We start from the raw sequence: 20,472 nt of genomic DNA, 5'->3' as shown, positions 1-20,472 counted from the left end.
GTTAAAGTTGAAAATTTATCTTTGAAGAGGTTAATACACAATATATACAGAAGTTTGCAAATATTTTGGATTTTTCTACAAGTATATTTTTTCGTTGTTTTGTAGAAATGGTAAAAATCTTGAAATTTCAAAAATTTATTCGGTCACGATTACATAACATTTCGTAATTTTAAAAGTATGTTTCAGCATCGCTTCTAGCGATGAATAATTGGAGTGTTGGAATAAATTAAGATATGCGGAAAGAATTCTTGAAAGAGATTCTTGAGGCAAGATTAAGTCCGAATACTTCTCCACAAAATTTCTTATTTTATGTTTTATTAGGTCATTCCGAAAAAAATCTTCGAATATAACTGTGTAAAACCTGTATTGAAAACCTAGAATCTGACGTTTAAAATAAACTAATACAACAATTTCGCAATGTTATTGAAAGTTCTTCTGGTTGAATTTCATGTTTATCTATTTAGTAACCTTCTTTGTGGATATTAATATCGAGAAAAAATGTTTTATAAAAAGAAACTGATTGTAACTACAATTTCTATATACTATTCTTTTTTTTTAATTTAATGAAATTTTTCATCATTTTTAAATTCGATATATACATTTTGTTCTGTAATCTCTAATAGGTAACCGATAAGATTTTTATGTTGCAATAATCGATTTTAACTTAAGATATAGACGTGAATTTAATATTTTTGAAAATATTTAATTTATATGCGATTTCTATTTAAAGGTTCATATTTCTTGAATTCAGGTTGCGTATGTTTCTTTATAATTACAAAAATAAATATACGGGCTTTAGAAGTTTATTGATTATACCAGAGGGATATGTATTTCCGAAAAAGTGAGATTCCATCGATTAAGTTATTACGTGCTTAACTGTTTTTAATTAAAGACCGAGAATTAGTAGAAAATAATAATAGGGAAAAAGAAAGTGAATGAAACGAGTTAAAGTTTAGTGAAAATCACGATCCTGAATTCTGTTTGAGATTCGCTTTGTTCTTTTCCTTTAAATTTCACTTCAGTACACAACAAGGTCTATTGCAACGGTTGCAAGTCCTTTTCTTCAAATAAGAAAAAGCGAGACGACGGGTAAACGAAAGAGTGGTGAAAAAAGAACTATAGAAGAAAAAGCATCCTCTGTATTTTCTGAGACTACTGTTAAAAGAAATTCTAGCTTCCCACGTGTACAGGAATTATTACGGAAAACAGGAGCGTACTTACTCTCTTTCGATTTTCTTTCTTATTTTTCGTCCTTTTTTTTTCTTTATATCTGTATTCATATCGTTTCTGCTTTTTCTTTATTTTTATCTTTCTCGCTTGTACATAATTTTTTTCTTTCTCTTTTCATTTTTTCTTTTTTCCTTTTGCATATTAGATACTCGTTACATTCTTATCATTAAACTCCCATGAATTTAAAGTTAATTTTAAACTGGATTTTTTAATTTTTTTTTTTCGTTATACATATAAGGGTAAAAGTCAATTATATTCCGAAATGTAATTGTATTTTTGCGTGTAAATACAGAAATGTTAGATTTTCGCGTATTAGAATGTTTAGTGGCATGTTTCTATCAAAGAAAAAAGCAGAAAAAATATTTCCTAAGAAACTATTTTATTTACGATTATAAAATTGATTTATATGAAATATTTTATGTCATATAAGTATAATATGCTTTATATTGTCGTCACAAAAATTAATTTTCTAGTCGCATCATTTTTCAAATTATTGGAAACAATTATATTGTTTATTAGTTCTTTTTCTTTATAGCTACACAACTATTTCCATAAATAAGGCTCAGTTGATAGTTGACCACCACTGTTCTGAATGAACATCGACAAATTTTTTACTTCTATATTCATTTATAATGTAACGGAGTAATATTAGTTTAGGATAGGCTATAGTATAATCTAATCTTAGTTTGTTTTACGATAGAATAGAAAACTTATGAAACTGTAGAATTCGTAAGAAAGGGTCCTCTTAAGAAAGGAATATAATATTTATTTCCGATCAAGTAACGGTCTGGTGGTCTAGACTGTGGAGATTACGAGAACGCTTTGTGCGCACTCCCACTCTGGGGTGTTACGTAGATTTGGAAGAAAGACGGTTGATGACCAATAATGGATGGAAAAGGGACTAGGACCGTCTTGCGTACCCTTTCCCCCTCCGTCGGCGATAGAACCGATGCATAAGAAAGAGGGTTAGTCTTATGATTGCGCTTCAAAAAGTATTATGATTGCACTGGAGTTATATGTATTATGATTAAGTATTAAGAAGTCTTATGGTATTATGTCGAGATATTAAGTGGTCGTATTATGTTGAAGTGTTATGTGTTCTTATTGAGTGATTATTAGTTCTTATGTCTTATGTGTTACGTCTTTTATGCTTTATGTTTTCTTACGTTTATGATTATGTTATTTTGAAGCCTTATGTTTAAGTGATTTTATGTATGATTAAATATATGTGTACTCTTAACTATTAATCCTGACAAACTGTTATCTAAATAGTAACACCCTTTAATCCTTGCATCCAGAAGAAGATCTATCATCATCAATCATTCTCAATCATCTTTTTTTTCCGTTTACAATAATTCAATTTTTTTGGAGTTATATATAAATATATAATTACGCATTATACATTTTCAGTCGGCAGAAATTCAATTTATTAAAAAAAAATAAAGAAAAAAATATGTCACTTGAATGGTAATTTAAAAAGTAATATAAACGTACATATATATGCCAGCATCCCTGCATAGGATAAATAATAAAATAAGGCAAAATAAAAATCTACAATAATGAAACTATATATAATATTTATAATTATAATTATAATTGTCGTAAAGTCAATAAAAAAAAATAATAATTATGGCATAATTTTAATTCAAAGCTTAAGATTAATCATTTTATTAATATTTTTATTTACATTCTTTAAAGTTCAAAAGTTTAACTAAAAATGTTTAAAAATTTAATCTTGCCAAAAATTGGATCTTACGAAAAATTCGTTTATCGATAGAATTAAAATCATAATCAATACGTCGCTTGCAAATGCGAATAGGTGAGAATTCCAGGTAAAACGAAAAACGGTCATAAAGTGCCAAATGTGGATTGCAGTGTAAATGTGATATAACTGCGATGGATTTTTGGCCAGTAATTCTCTTACAATTATGAGATGAATGATTTGACTCTTTATCATAGTTAAGGATTCATAAAAATGAAATCTTTCAAGGCACAGGAAAAAATTATCTTTTTGAAAAACATTTACATTAATTCGGTGAAGGTAACTGTTCGATTAAAGGTCGAAATGAATAATAGTTGAGACGAAGTAGTACAAAATATGGATCATATATTTTAACAAAACACAAGAAAACAGAACAATAAATACAAACTCCCTGCGTTATACTTAAAGCAAGAAAAGTCTTTTATCTTTTACTTTTGAAATGGGAATCCGAATCTTTTTAATATAATATGACATTATAACCTTTCTCTCTGTTCTGTTGTCCGTCTTTTTATATCCCGTTTATAGTGGGAGGGGAAGGGACTCTCTTTATCCTACAGGGCGTTTCTTATTAAATCACAGATTCCCTATTGGTCATCGATAGGTCTTTCTTTTACCGCCTGTAACGTCTTAGCGAGAGAGTATCTTCCACGGTTCCCGGAATTTTCCTGACCAAACTTGCAAGTGTAAACAAAAAGGGAGACAAGCACCAGACCCTTCCTTTTGAAGAGACCGAATATCTTAGAATTATAACTCAAGCTTCGTTCTCAGGATCACTCTGTAGTACCGTTCATGTACGCTATTCATACCACATATTTTAGAATAAACAAAAGCAAAGCGTCATCTTAGCAACGCCTTGTTTATCAGTCATTACGTTTTTTGTGCGCTTGAAGTAAACTACTGAATTTATCAATCTTGTAAAATTTATCAATTAATCAATTTAAAAATGAATAATAAACGTAAAAATGAAAACGTTTTATCTCTTGATGAACTTCAGAAGAAGTTAAAAAAATATCAAGCATTAATTTATATTGAAATAGCTTCAAAAAAGTCAAATGACCTTTCTGGCAATGACTCTTCTTCTGAGGGTAATTATTTATTTTTTTTAACACATTTTTTGGGCAACAAATCTTCATTGATTTTGTTGTACCTTTTTTGACTGGGTTAAGAATTAAAATTTAAGTGATGTTGGATTTTGTAATCCTTCCTTTCACTTTTGCATCAGTAAATTTATCATTTACTGGTCGCTTTTCTTAACCTAGCTCTTTTTGCTCTTACAGACTCTATTGATGACTACCAAGAGCAGTCTGATCTCTCTGATCCTGATACTAAAAACGTCCCACCAACCGTTTCTAAGGCGTCAGACGAGTCTGTTGAGACGCAGGGTTCTGAAGATCCCATCCTCAGTAATTCCATACTCAAGATGCTCGGTAAGGAGAAACGTCTTTCGAAAGATAAGACTTACAAAATCCATTCCGAACTGGCTGCTTGCTGGAATAATATTGTTTCATCAGGCTTAGAAAAGGATGTCAAAACTTCCTTGATTGAAAAATATCCTAACAAAGGAAATTGTTCCTTGTCACCTCCCATCCTTAACCCTGAATTAACCCCACTCTTACACAAGACGGCTAAAACTCGAGATAAATATTTATCATCGAATCAAGATCTATGCGGTCGTAGTCTCGTTGGCTTGGGACAAGCTATTTCCATGATAATCAATGATGACATAGATCCCATTGATAAAAATGATTTGCTACAGATTCTTTGTGATTCCAGCAGTTTGTTGTGTGAATCCTTTTATCAAATTGGCAAGTCAAGACGCTCGCAGATTTATCCTTGCGTTGATGGAAAGCGGAAACCTGTACTCGAAGATTCAATCACCGATGATTTCCTTTTTGGTAAGGATCTTGGTAAACGCATCAAGAATTCTGTTGCTGTTGAAAAAACTGGTTTATCAATTAAAACTCCAAAGAAAAGTTTTCCTGCGTCAAAAAATCTTTTAAATTGGAAAGGCCCGTCTGCGACACGCGGGAACCACAGTCAGGCGGGCTTCCACCGTTTCCAACTTGCGGCACCAGCTTCCAACAAGACGAACCAAGTTTCGACCCGCTCACGAGCTCGGTCTCAGACTCAGTCTCATTCAGCTCAACCGAATCCGCCATCGACCACGAAGTAGAAGTGAGTGTCATCGCCGGTCGTTTAAAAAATTTTTTACACGCCTGGTCTAATATAACCTCTGATCCATTTATTTTGGAGTCAATATCAGGTTATAAAATCCCTTTTACTTCTATTCCGACACAGTCTTTTATACCTATGAATGATAATTTTTCTGACGATGACAATATTAAAATGCAGAAAGCTATTGATGATCTCTTATCCATAGGAGCTGTACAAGAGTGTGTTGAGGAAGATGGACAATTTTTGTCTAGTATCTTCCTCGTTCCCAAAAAAATGGTAAAATGAGATTTATTCTTAATTTAAAAAATTTAAATAAATTTATAGAGACAATCCATTTTAAAATGGAAGATTTTCGTACTGTACTTAAACTTATTTCAAAAGGATGTTTTATGGCTAGTTTTGATTTACAAGATGCTTATCTAATGATTCCAATCCATAAAGATTTTTGGAAATTTTTAAGATTTTATTGGCAAGGTCATCTCTATGAATTTATTTGTTTACCCTTTGGCTTAAGTACTGCTCCATGGGTATTTACGAAAATTATGAAGCCTGTAATTAGTCACTTACGTCTTTTAGGTTGGTTATCTGTTGTTTATTTAGACGACTGGTGGCTTGTTGGGACTTCAAGATATCTCTGTTCGCAAAACATAAAGGTTTCACGAGAATTTTTAGAATATTTAGGTTTTATATTAAATTTAAAAAAGAGTAATCTTGATCCCTCAACATCTTGTAAATTCCTTGGCTTCATTTTCAATTCACAGCAAATGACTATTGAATTAACTAAGGAAAAAAGAAATAATCTTCACGATTTATTTTTAAAATTTAAAAATCTTACTTATTGTTCAATCAGGGAATTTTCACAATTAGTGGGTAATATAACTGCAGCTTGTCCAGCAATTAATTACGGTTGGCTTCACTCTAAAAAATTCGAACGTCAACGTTACCTCGAATTATTGAAAGCTAACGACAATTATGATTGTGTCATGAAAATCTCTTCTTCTTTAACCCCTGAATTTAATTGGTGGTTAAATAATATTTTTATTTCAAATAATCCGATCAGAAGTTCTAAATTTTCAACAACTATATTTTCTGATGCGTCATCCACTGGATGGGGAGCTACTTGCGATGGTCAAGTAGTATTTGGACACTGGAATAATGATGAAAAATCTTTTCACATCAATTATTTAGAGCTTTTAGCTGTTTTTAATGGTTTAAAAACTTTTGCATCTAATTTATTTGATTGTGAAATTTTATTACGCGTTGATAATTCTACTGCAATAGCATATATAAATAAAATGGGTGGAACAAAATACGAATACTTAAATGATCTTACTTACGAAATTTGGGAATGGTGTGAGCAAAGAAATCTCTGGCTTTTTGCTTCATATATTCCTTCCAAGGATAATGAGGCAGACGAGGCTTCACGTATCGATAATATAGATACAGAATGGGAATTATCTCCCTTTGCCTTTCAAAACATTGTTTACAAATTCAACCAACCAGAAATTGATCTCTTTGCTTCCAATTCCAATAATAAATGTGAGAAATACTGCTCCTGGCACCGAGATTCATTAGCTTCCTGTATTGACGCTTTTACTGTTGACTGGAACGAGTACTACTTTTATGCTTTCCCTCCTTTTTCTTTAATTTTAAAAACTTTAAAGAAAATTCAAACGTACCAGACTTGTGGAATTTTGGTTGTTCCCAATTGGTGTGGTCAGCCATGGTATCCTTTATAGCTATCATTATTAGACTCAGAGCCAATTATTTTCCATCCAGATGTTAATCTTCTTCGATCTCCTTGTAGGAAGATTCAACATCCTCTGGCTCAAAAAATGTCTCTAATGGCTGCGCGATTATCCGGCAAGCTTTCAAGCAACGAGGTGTGAATGATGACGCTATGGAATTTCTTATTAATTCAATAGCAAGCTCTACTCTACGACAATATTCCAAACCAATTAAGGATTGGGTTTCTTATTGTTCCTCAAAAGATATTAATGCTTTTCATCCTCAAGAAAATGATGTTATTTGTTTCTTAACACATAAATTTAATGAGGGTGCTAATTACAGTACTCTCAACACTGCTCGCTCTGCCCTGTCACTTGTCTGCGATATTAATATAGGGAAAAACCCTTTGGTTTCCCGTCTTTTGAAAGGTACATATAATTTTAAGCCTGCTAAACCTCGTTATGACCGAATCTATAGTTTAGATCCAATATTAAAAGAATTGGAAGCTTTAAGCCCTTTAAATGAGCTTGATCTACCTCAACTTACAACTAAATTAGCTGTTTTAATAGCTTTAGTCACTGCACACCGAGTACAAACAATTGCTTTTATCAAAAGGTCTAATATTATTAAAAATAATGATAATTTTGAAATTGAAATCCCGGATAAAATTAAAACTTCTAAGCAAGGTGCTTTACAACCTTTATTATTATTACCAAAATACCATAATAATTTAAATTTATGTGTTGTATCAACTTTAGATTTTTATTTAGAAAAAACTTCTTTACTGGTTCAAAATCCAGATAATTTATTTCTAACAACTGTTAAACCTTATAAGAATGCTTCAAAAGACACTGTGAGTAGTTGGATTCGAGCTTTCTTACAAAGTTGTATTGGTAATAATTTTTCTTCCCATAGTTTAAGACATGCGTCTACCTCTTCTGCCCTTAAAAATTATTAAAAATTTAGCTGGTTGGTCGGAAAATTCAAAGACTTTTGAAAGATTTTATAATCGACCAATCATCGCCGATAAAAATGTTTTTGCAAATTCAATTTTGTCTTAATAATTAAATAGTTATGTTAACAATTTTATAAAATAATAAATAAATAAATACTAATAATTCTATATTTTTTTATTACATCTAGATAAAGTCTATTTCAATTTTAATCATATTGTTGATAATGTTCATTGTTGCTCTGAACATCTACAGAGTGATCCTGAGAACGAAGCTTGAGTTATAATTGTAATACTGAGCGAGCCTGCCGAAGGCAGGCGAAGCTCAATATTAATTATAACGATATTTTACAATTATTTCTATCGCCTCTAACCTGAAATCGAAAAAATATTATATATTTATTTTAGATTATCAACACATTTAGAATTCTTTATCTCCATAGAATTACCATACAAATAGTTTTCTTATGCGGTGGGCTTCACGGTTCAGCGTAATGTAACAGTAGCAACTAAATTTTTTTTTTTTTTACATATCTGACAACGAGATTCCAACTTGACCTTGATCGGTTATTTATCCCTATAAATACGAAGAAGTGTGATATTATATAATTCTTATTTTCTTTCCGAGCAGAGCTCGTATATAGAAATAAAAAATGATCAAATAAAACTATGCCGCTATATACTCGAATCTATCTTGTATTAACGATTTTCTCCATTTTTTAACGCAGGAAACGTTCATTGTCATATATGTTTAATTTCACAACTAACAATGACTTTCACAAAAATTAAAAGCAAGTTGGGTGTATATGGCATCCTCAACAAAAGCTAAGTATAAAAAACCTTGGTAGTACGTAGCTTTTGATTTTCAAGCTCGTATTGCATTAACTGACCATCCATGTAATTTTCTCTCCCACGTTATCTTTCTGTATTTCTAATAAACAGCTTTTTTGCAATTTCACGATAATATATCATTTTTATAAAGTAAATTTCGTTTTCCGTTCGAATAGAACGTTGTTGTGTAATAAGCGGTATAAATTTCATAACAATTTTTAATAAAATATTCCCAATTGTTTGAGTAAATGTGTAGGATATTTTCTAAATAATTTTAGTTATCGGTAAAACTCGAATTATAGATTTTAAACAGAAATAAACGTCATTTTCGCTAGTGTCCCTATTGATTCAATTGTCTTCGTTATTTATTAACTTTATAAAAATTGTTTTTATTAGCGAAAAGGATTTATTCATTTGGTTTTTCTTTCTTTATAATATTTATTTGATTTTGAGTATTTCAAACATTATCGGAAAATATTCTCAATAAGGAATGGAATATCTCTATCGAGGACATTATATGTATCATACTTTTGAGAATAGAATTGCAAGTCCGTGATATCTCCTTGGGGTGTGTAAGGATAACTGCAAAAGCACGAGATCCAGGCGTATTTTACGTAACCATTCTCTTGAAAATTTCTTGATAATTCCGAAACAAAGTCCTTTTCATCGCATAAAAAATAAATGGATGTATGTCAAGTACGAGCATTAATATAATTAGTTGGCTATGTAAGATAACAACACGCCATGATAACATGAAGAAATTTTAACATATATTACAAGAAAACCTCGGATAAAACCGTTATATGATTACTAAAAAGTACTATGTTATATAATAATACGAATAAGTAATACAAAAAGGCAGTTAGTTGGTTTTCTAAAATTAAATAACAATTTTATTTTATTCTTATAATTAAAAGGAACATCTTTATTAAAGCAATTTTTGTAAGCTAATTAGTAAGTTGATGAACGATTAAGTATTTTTCACTACTATAGCACAAATCTAAGAAGAAAAATGTTTATGCTTTATACATACATATATAATAGAACTTGATTAACAAGTTTGCGTTTATCCGACGTCTTTTTAACCAAGATCATGGTTATCTCTTGTCTTATCCCCGTTAATTTCTCTATTGGGTATATTTGCATAAATACAACTTTATAAAAAAAACTGATTTCCCTAAATTTAGGATATCTCTGATAATAAATACATGTGTTTTATTTATTTCAACAAACTCAACAACTGTACTTCTATCTTTAAATTACACTCATTATAAGAGAATTCCGTAATTATTTGTTGGAAGTTGTAACAAAACAAGATTAAGTATAAAAAACAATTATATTAAATTATAAATAAGATTAGTATAAATAAAATGTTTGCGTAAAAATGCATTTTTAAGTGGTAAATTAATAAAACAATAAAAATGCAAACAGATAACAATATTCTAATAAAATAAGAAAATATAAATATTATTTTGTAATAAATTCATATGCATAATATAGATATTATTTATAAATCTATACGTATAGTAAAAGTGGTAGTGAATAATAAATGAAAGGTGGTTTTATTTAGATTACACGGAGTATAATGTTACACACTATTAGCTAACGTTGATTCAATCTGATTGTGAACTGAAAAACTACAAATTACTTCTCTTTTATATTTTTCTTCTATCTTTCTTGAAACTTCCCGACTATTTCCGAATATTAAACATCCAGACTATTTCTATACTTTCGATAGGGAATATTCGAAAGGTTCGGTGCGACAAAACTTCAGACGACCGACTCTTTCTTTTAAGCGGTATCCCGTACCTAAACAAACAAATGCATTTCCGAGAAACGGTCTCTTTCATCCTACATAATGTTATATACATATAAATATAAATAATTTTATTACTATAATATTATTAATAGAATATTATAATTTTTATAATATTATTAATATAATAATATATATACATATGAAACATATCCATATATATATAAAATATAAATTTATTTTTTTATTTTATTCATTTACTGTTTTTCAATTTTTATGTACATTGGACATTTCCTTTTTAATCTTTTTCTGATGCGAGTAGCATACGTTTCTATAGCTAGTTTGTTGGGTAAATAAAATATATACACATATACATATTTTGACCATAATTATTAAACTAGTTTATGTCATAAATCTCTTTCTTCGAGATATTTAAAAGATTACATTTGGACACTAAATGAATTCCATATAATGTAAATATAACAACTATTATCTAATGGTTCATTTTTGACAATATAGTGAAAATTACATTGAATTAATTTGATTTAAAATAATGTGGTGTGAAATAACTGATAAACCCCCCCCCTTTTTTTTTCTTTTTAATTTTAACTTAGACCACTTTCATAATTGAGTACATATATACTATAAAAAAGTCATAGTAAAAAAGTCTTTTTTGCATACAAGAATCCTATTTAAAATAATTCAACCCTAATTTTGATTATTCATTGAACTTTTATTATTTATCCGTGTCGTTTGTCCTTTGATCACGCTGGTTAATCAAGGTCCTACTATATATATTCATTAAACCTACATACATACTTTTGTTATGTTTTTATTTAAATAAATTTGTGTTATTTTGACGACCCTGTTTCTCTGTACTCACATGACGTACGGTATTGTTTGGGGATTCGTCTATTCTCAAACCATGTTAAAGTGAAACCATGTTCTAGGATACCCTGTTTTATGAGAGTTCTCTCCAATTCTCAAACTCTACTAAAACGAAACGATTCTATAAAAATGCCGTACTATACGGAGTTATTCAAATTCTAGAAAAATTCTTTTAATTTAATGATTTTAAAATTATTTACGTATAAAAAAGATTCCTTTTTTTTTAGAAAAGTAAAATTATTAAATTAACATGAATGAAATTCTTACCAATGGACGATCTTGAAATTAATTCTAAATTCGATTAAAACTCTTTCTTTTTATCTCTCTCTATAACTTTTTCAACTTGAAATTCGGTTCACCTTTCTCGATTAAATGTTCATAAACTTGATCGAACACGAGCTCGGGTCTTCATCACTTTGATCGAGAACGAGCAAAAGCTTCCTCTCATTTTCAATTTTGTCGTCTATGTAGCAACTTTTCCTCTCCTCTCTATATATAGTATAATATCGTCAGAACTATCATAACCTGTTTAACAAAGAGGATTCTCAATCGGTACACATCTGCAAATAAAAAATATCTTTAAAAATGTAAGATAAATAAACATAAAAAGTTTTGGGTATGAATTGTTTTTTTTTTTAATGGTATAAAACCATTATTCCGATTTTGAGATACTTTAGAGTTTTAGTTTGAATTGAATTAAAAATGTTGTTAAATGTTTTTATGAATTTGAATAATATTTATAAAATACAAGCATATTTAATTTTATTATTCGATAATAAAAAACGACTAATGAAAAATAAGGTTCTATAACTTATATTTACTTCGGGGGAAAAAATTAAAAATTAAAAATTTGTTGCATTAAGATTTTAAAGTGAAACTTTTTTATGATGAATTCGTAATATTTAGTGTGTCTACTTTGTTATTAACAATATGAAGAGAAGTTGTGCATTCCTGATTCAAACTAATATACTATTCAATTAAACTTATACCACTTATAAAAAAAAAGCTTATGCAACATAAAACACATAATTGAAACAGCATATTTTCTACATATTGCAATATATTGTAACGCTCCCGCCCAAAACACAGATTACGTAAAATAACAAAGAACTTTATTCAACAGCGCGGACTCTTACAACCGTTAAGGCCCTTTCTACAGTTTCCCGTAATACAAACACGTCCGTGCTTTCCGAGCTCCTGTCAAGATCTCCCGATCAACAATTCGTTGCCTGGAAACGGCCTTCACGTCTTTTTCCAGGGACGGCTCAAAACAGGGTCGTAACACTATATATTATATCTTATATATTTATATATAAGATATGTTATAATAAATCTTACAAATACAAAAAAGTAAAAAACAGATGATTTATTTCTTTTAATATTATTAAAAATGAAATTTTAATTTCTACGAGAAGTTTAACTTCTTCTCAGATAACAGCCTAATGCAAACTTTGTAAAAAAAACAAAAGTAAAAAATTATTTTAGATACATTTGCCGAGCTAATTTTTTCTTTACGCGATTAAACTTGCACTTAAGTTGATAACATGATTAACCGTTAAAAATTTTAATTCTCTAAGCGTATCCTAGTATTAACAGACACGAATCGATACTCCGTTTTCTATCCTAACCCGATAAAACTACCTCTTAATTATTTTCTAGTTTGCAAATATAACGAGACAACTTTTGTCTAAATTAATTTTCTGCGAATAATTCTTTTATTTAATCAAATAGAAAATGTTAACATTTAATTACGATTAACTATATTACGGAGATTTTTTATTTTACATATTTTTATAGTGTTAGTATTGATATTTGATTATGAAGAGTATAGAAATTTTATGTTATTATCATTAACATTCCTTCGGATAACTTATATATGGATCGATTATTTTGAAAGTCCATTTTCTGTTTATTAAGAAAATTAAAGGTTTACATTTCTGTCAATTAAGAAATATAAGTTAATTATGTCAAGTCTGGCAGTGTTTCTACTAATTTATCTCAATATGTAATTTACATATATAAATTTCTTTCTACGTAATTCTTTTACAGGCCAATTTTAACTTGGACAAAGCATTGGCATTTTTAAAGGAATTAAGCACCAACTAGTTATAAACAAAAAGTTTATGCTAAATTAAATATAAATTACGTGATCTTTTTTTTTTTTTTAAATGGACTTACACCACTTTCAAAGTAAACTGTTAATATGCGTGTTAAATTAAAATCGTGTACAAAAAATTTGTATAAAAACAATATCGGATGTATATTATCTTGGAACTAATTATCCATTAAGTTAAAAACCTCTGATAATTAGATTTTAAAAAGTATACAGTATAACCTGCTCAGTACAAAGTTATCTTAGAGCTCTAAGAGATAACATATTTTTCATCTGATATCCGAAAAAACTGGCCAGAAAGATAAATAAGTTAATGTAAAGATCTCTTATGCGCCGTTTTTGACGTCGGTAAGATCTAAATACTGATATCCAAAAGTTAACAATAATAAGATGAATTAGGAGGTTATTCAAGACATTTTTTTATTGAATAATGTAAAATATTTCATATTTTAATAATTTTTATTTTCCTATAGTTGATAAATTAATAGAATAACTTATATTGAAATAATAATTATTATAATTAAATGCAAAAATATAATAACTATATAAAATATACTATAATTATAAAAAATATAATATACTGTATTTTAGTTACTATAAGCTACTCGTATAATTTTTTTTTTTAAATAGAAGAGGTGAAAATAGAATCAATAATAATTTTATAAATACTTTTTCGAGAAATTGACAATAAAATTTTTAAATTATTAAATTTCTCTATCTTTTTTCTCTCGTTTTATTTCTTAGTTTCATTTTCTCGCAATAGGTACATATTTATATGGATCAATTGATTATTTTTAACACGATAAATACAAGTTTCGCTTCTATCGGGCATTTGAAGGACACACAAAGTTTTTGTTTTTTTATATTTTTAATACTTGTAAAATTGTTAAGCCTTAGCAGTCTTCGAAAAATTGTTCAAAGTAGCTCAATTTTGCGATATATTTAAATAATTAAATAATGTAAAATAAGCGAAGATCTACTGTGTTTTGATAAAAAAGTTATGATAAACTCTTTTGTAGTTTTAGAATGTTCCATTAAAGCAAATATAAACCTACTACTCTTTCTCTCTTCTATCTCTTTGTACTTTTGTTTTCAAAGTTCTCCGCTTTATCTCGTGTTACGTTACCTGGTACTGCAAGCGGTAAAATTACACTTTATATTTACTGTTAACGTCTCATTATGTGATAGTCTTTCATTAATGTATTGCAATTTGTATATTTTATTGGGTTGTCCTTAAAGTTCGGGTCGGTTTATATAAATACATTTGTTCGATTTATGTTTTAATTATACAAATTGGTTTTTTTTTCAAAATTATTTTTACATATATTATAAATATTAAATTTAACAAAATTTTTTTTCTTATTTTCCCGGTAGGTAGTTTTAAAATCGCATACCTCTGATAATATTTAATCGAATCTGGCAATATTTATGTAGTTTAACAATTGCCATATCGAAGAGTAATTAAAACAGAAAGTTGTGTATTTATTTTTTCAATCAAAAGTTATTGCATCTTAAAAATAAATTACAATGAGTAAGAAAGTCGGGACATTTTGAAGTTTTTTTAGGATATGCGTGAGATGAAGTTGGTTCAAGTGTTTTCAATCTGGAAATTTTGATGTCAAAGATACACGTTGGGTCGATCAATCACAAAAAAAGTTAATGAAATCATGGACTACGTAACAAGAGTTATCACTTTAGTTAAAAGATGACAAAAGGTGGTCGAGCGAAATGACAGATATTTTTTTGAATAGATTTCATTTAAAATATCAATAAAACTACTTTCTTTACTTTCGCATTAATTTATTTTGAATTTTAAATAAATAGAACCTAAAATAATGAACAAACAAAGATTATTTTTCTTGAATAACAAATGTTATTAATAACATCTCACTTTAATGAATTTTTTAAACATGTGAGGTATGCATTAGTTTTCGGCAGATTTAATAATTATAATTTTTTTCCGAACGCTAATAAAGTAAATTATATTCCTCTATCACTGATTGTATTGTGCGCAGATTTTCCCAACAATGGAGGTCTCTAGTGATTGTGATAAGCTAATGATCAGGAAAAAGAAAGGTTGATTTAAAATATGAAATAAAACACGTTATTGAGCCAATAGAAAATATAATATTTTTATTAGCTCGTCAGGGAAAAGCTTCGCGGCATATAATCCTCATTGATAAATTGGATATAATACTGAACAGCGTCCAACCAAAGATTCGGACACGTGGTTCTTCACCTCTCGCTCGCTTCGCTTCTATATAGATACAATAATGAATCTCGCTTCTGGCTCGTCTGTAGAGTGTCAAGAGAGTTTAAACACTTCGCTTATTCTCTTTCTCATCGGTTTGCTGCTTTCGCGGTGATGCACCTCTCTCTCTCTCTCTCTCGTACGTGGAAGTATAAGGGATACACTTATACCTCGCTTATATACAGGGTGATTTACTAACTCTTGTCACCAAGATAGCTCCGAAAATGTGAAAGTAGCAGGAAAGTTTATACAACAAAAGTTGCAAGAAAAATTCAGAAGTATAATATGATTATTTTTTGCTAGGTTTAGTCGCTTCTAAGATTTAAGAGTCAAATTTGTTTTTTTAAATGGAATGCTATGTTTTGGTACTTATTTTCTGATAACGGTTGTCGTGGCGAATCCAACGATGTGTAACATTAAATACAGAAAATATTTATTAAATATGACGTACTCATTAAACCTGACTATTCCGTCTGACTGTTCCGTCCTTTGTCGGATACCTGAAGGATGACGTAACCCTGTCGCAAGCACGACGCGGAGGAGCTGTATCGTGGCTGGGCTGGCTGGTTCGCCAAACTTGACCTTTGTTGATCTTCAAATACCTTAATGTTGCACATTGTTGGATTCACCATGACAGCCGCTATCAGAAAATAAGTGCCGGAACATATCATTCCATTTAAAAAACCAAACTTGACTCTTAAATCTCTGAAGCGACTAAACCTAGCAAAAAAAAAACTGACGTCATATTATATTCCCGAATTTTTCATGCAACTTTTGTTCTATAAACTTTTCTGCTATTATCATACTTTCAGAGCTATCTTGGTGGCAAGAGTTAATAAATCACCCTGTATATTTTTTCTTGTCGTATAATATCTGTTCTCCTGGGGGCGTGTACTCTCCAGCGGAGAGTAGCAAATGCGGTTTTGTTAGCGGGCATAGCATGGCGTGCTTAGCAACGGTTCAAAGAGAGATGTGGGGCGTCTATTGACACTCTTAAATATTCCCTAAATGACTAGAGGCGACAATGGCTATGACCATAATATAGGTAAGATTAATATAACCATACGTATACCTACATTAAAATTAAATAAATTGCAAATATTAACTTTTGAAGTTCAAAAAAGAATATAAAAAGTTGTTTTCAAACGATTACATACTTTCTAAAGTATTTTACATTATATTTTATTGTTTAAACTAATTAATAATTCGCGTGTCTCATAAAGCCGTACAATAATAATAAAAGTAGACCGTTAATTACGGAATAGATCTTTTTTGTCTCATAAGCACGGTCAATTCAAAATTTACTGTACGTACTATTAAGACGCTATTAATATTGGGTTGGCAACCAAGTGATTGTGGATTTTAAATAAGAAGGAAAATTCCAAATTCGATAATTTAACTATTAATTTCATAAATAGATAATATAATTTTATTTATCAACTAATAAACTATCATATAAATATAAAAAGTTATCAGAAAAATTCGTTGTGTAGATAATAATAAACAAAATTGCAAAATTTGCAAGCAATTTGTGTATTCAACGTAATGAAAGGAATTTCTATGCATTTCAAGTGAACGAATAATAATTAATTTTTTCTTAAAAGTCACAGTGATTATTAAAGTAGTAAAATTGTTGTATTTATTTGTTAGGTGTTACAATTAAAAAAAAGTGATACTTATATTTAATTTAAATAAATGCGTAGTCAAAATATTTTCTATCTATTGGAATGTCTCATCTGAGGGACATATGTTTCATGGTTAGGTCTTTTACCTTATTGGAGAGTCGTAACAATTGCCCTACAAATGCTGTGTGTGCTGTGAAAGGAAAAAAGCACAGTTTAGATATTAATTACGAAATTATAACGGTAAACATTTAGGTTGTTTAAGTATAAATAATTAAAATTGAATAAATAATTGTTTAATTATTGTAAAATAATGTGTAAATAGTAATAATGATATAATGATAATAGTTGTAATAGTGGTAATAGTGGTAATAGTGATATAAATCCTAATCATTTAGTAAAAAAAACGAGTACGTGTTATTCGACCTTTTATAATTTTATTCACTTCTCCACTTAGTAAACTTATGACATAAGAATCTTAAATTGCTACTTTTTGAAAATGTGAATCACGAACATATTGACACTCACTTAATTATTTACTTGGAAATAACCACAACGGGGTCGCAAGAGTTAACGTAGGTACTTAACAAGGCATAGCATGTACGGTCGTCTTTGGTATGTGACCTATCCTTTTACTTTTCCATTCGTTTTTTCTTCCTCGCCAAATAAACCTAAGTAACGTTGATACCTTTTTATATATGTATTTGCAATTATTTTATATTTTATACTTTAACGGAAATGAAAATCTGTTGTACATTTCACATTTACATATAATCTAACTATAACATTAACGTTATCTATAAGTAAATACAGGGTTAGTCTATAACAATTATGAGCTGGTAATATAACCTAATTATTTTTTTTTACGAAAAAAATGCTTAGGATAATATTACACTATTTTAAAGGCTGTATCTGATAGGAGACATTGTTTCTTAAAATAAATTTTTTTACAGGATTTTAAAGTCACTAGTATTTTTTTATTTAAATTATACTTAATTTTTTTTTTTAATCCTTTCGTAACACTAAATGGTAAAGTGTTAGGATACAATGTTAAAAGCTAATTTGTTTAGAAGGAACACAATTCTATTTCTTTTAAATTTCGTACATATGCCTTATAACATTTGTTAAAAATATGATTGTAAATATGTAGTTCTTGAATCATTAATTTTTTTATTCCAAAAATTTCTGTTTTAAATTCAACCAAAAAATTAAAGTCGCGCAAATTACGAGATATTTTTTTCACCAAACTTTCGTGTACCAATAACTTTTTGATATTGAATCTTAATATTTTCCTCCTGTGTCAGGATTTATAATAGTTATTTAGAGAAAGGTTCTATTCATTTTCACTGAAATTGTGTCAATGATTCTACTCCTATAAGCTTAAGAATTGTTTAAGTAGAAAAAGAGGTAGCGAGCTGGACTCGTGGGAATAAATAATCCGTTATAAAATTATTAAATAATTATCACTGTCATAAAATTATAATTTTATATCAAGTGCTGGCAATTTTTTTTTTTTTTTCTTATGCATGAATTACTTTCTGTAGTAAGGGCCAATTTGTGGCATTGTATACTTAAATACTACAAATTTAGTGTAACTAAGGGAGAGAGAATATTTTCACTTTTCCTCTTCTCTTTCCCCCCCTCCCCTATTGAATAAAAATTCCAAATAAAATTCAAATTAATTTACACACACACAGAGCTACTGATATAAGTTAATTTCCTTAAAGAAATTGATTTATTGTAATTATTTCATCGCCCAAAATACAGACTTAATAATTACTATCGGTTTCACTAAATACAGGATATGGATTTAATAACTAATCAAAAACTGGATTTATAGGGTATTTGTTCTTATAGGTTGATTACATTTTACTGACTAGCTGATTTTGATTCTTACCGATCCTTTTTAACTACATGACGTTAGAGTTTATTGAAGATGACTCGTAATTATTATTGGATACAGTAATTAACACTCATAACTCCGATTGGTTAGGAGCCTTATTGCATTACGAGAAATATCAAACTGATATAAGGTTTGAGATATTTGGTGGAATGCGCTTTTATTACTAAAAGTGTTGTAGCTTTTGTGAATTGTTTGTCCTTAGGAATACTGTATATATATATTCGTATAGTCATGTAAGAATCTTCAATTTCTATACTGTGCACGGACACATGCCTCCTGCGCCTTCTCAAACTGCTTGATAATAAAATTGTACTCTTTCAAGCTTCCATGTTGTAAGGACAGAGTAAAAGACAGGAGTTCGTTTACTGTTAACGATGTATTCTCTTATTTTGTTAAAACATAGATCAGCGTGGCGATTGGTTTCTGTTGCGAATTCTGTTCTTCTCACAGCTTATTTGCTACCCTGATTTATTCCTAGATTCTGTTAAATTATAGCCTGTTTTTCGATATTTTTGGAATTCCTTCGTTTCGATAGTTCTTGTGAACTTAATATATAACGGAGGGATAGTTTTCTCTGAAATAAACATGGCAAACGCTAAATAAAATAAGGTACTTCTGAAAGCATTTAGTTTAAAGGAGAAGGGGGTTCTCTCTATTTCTATGTTATACCTTATGGGAGGACCGTAAAAGTAACTCCTTTCCGATTTTTTTTGAAACTTTTCACATTTGTAGTAGTTCATGAGAATATTTATTGTATTTACAAAAAATAGATATTCAAGCGTTTTCGAAAAAACGAATAGAAATTTGCAAAAATGATCCTCGTGTCTCTGATGCGTTAGATCGATTCCCCGATAAGAAAGAAATTTTTTCTGGTCTTTTTTTTAATTTTTTTTTTTTTTTTTTTTTTTAATATATACATATATATATGAGTATGCACACCTTTACCGGGAGAGGTGGCAAAAGTCTTGCTACAACTGGGCACCAAGCAAGCGAACCCGTCAGGGTGCCTTGTGGGAACAGGTTCAGCACAAGTAACAACTGGTGAGCCAGTTGGCTCGCCGGCAAATGATCTCATCCGAGGCTTTTTTGAATTACTTGTGCCAACTGTTAGAGTCGAGAGGGCCGGCAACTCTCAAGACCCGTTAGTCGCAGAGGCAGCTGAATGTTTCTCCTCTCAAGGAGGATACTTATAGCGGGAACCACTAAGATGTCGCTGATTGCTAAACTATGACTCTTACATTAGTGATAAGATTATGACGAG

At 29.4% G+C, this 20,472-nt stretch overlaps 1 protein-coding gene across 1 annotated transcript; it reads left to right on the top strand.

Moving 5' to 3' along the window:
• The first annotated feature begins 233 nt into the window (after positions 1 to 233).
• On the top strand, positions 234 to 8,127 carry LOC122513898. Its single transcript, XM_043630423.1, has 10 exons — positions 234 to 321; positions 4,270 to 4,899; positions 4,962 to 5,167; positions 5,291 to 5,417; positions 5,492 to 5,927; positions 6,018 to 6,893; positions 6,975 to 7,030; positions 7,093 to 7,484; positions 7,578 to 7,788; positions 8,039 to 8,127. The coding sequence occupies exons 1-10, from the start codon at positions 234 to 236 to the stop codon at positions 8,125 to 8,127; spliced, it is 3,111 nt and encodes a 1,036-aa protein (XP_043486358.1).
• Positions 8,128 to 20,472: the final 12,345 nt, after the last annotated feature.

The sequence above is a fragment of the Polistes fuscatus genome, unplaced genomic scaffold (assembly GCF_010416935.1).
Source record: "Polistes fuscatus isolate 324 unplaced genomic scaffold, CU_Pfus_HIC Scaffold13, whole genome shotgun sequence".
NCBI lineage: Eukaryota > Metazoa > Arthropoda > Insecta > Hymenoptera > Vespidae > Polistes > Polistes fuscatus.
The sequence above is the reverse complement of the archived record's forward strand: the minus strand, read 5'-3'. Positions and strand labels throughout refer to the sequence as shown.

Bases quoted from the DNA above. Each gene is read 5' to 3' on its own strand.
- LOC122513898 (XM_043630423.1), top strand. From the start codon at position 234: ATGCGGAAAGAATTCTTGAAAGAGATTCTTGAGGCAAGATTAAGTCCG. The intron at 322-4,269 runs GTCATTCCGAAA...TTGCTCTTACAG, and splicing joins CTTATTTTATGTTTTATTAG to ACTCTATTGATGACTACCAA. The intron at 6,894-6,974 runs GTATCCTTTATA...ATCTCCTTGTAG, and splicing joins AATTGGTGTGGTCAGCCATG to GAAGATTCAACATCCTCTGG.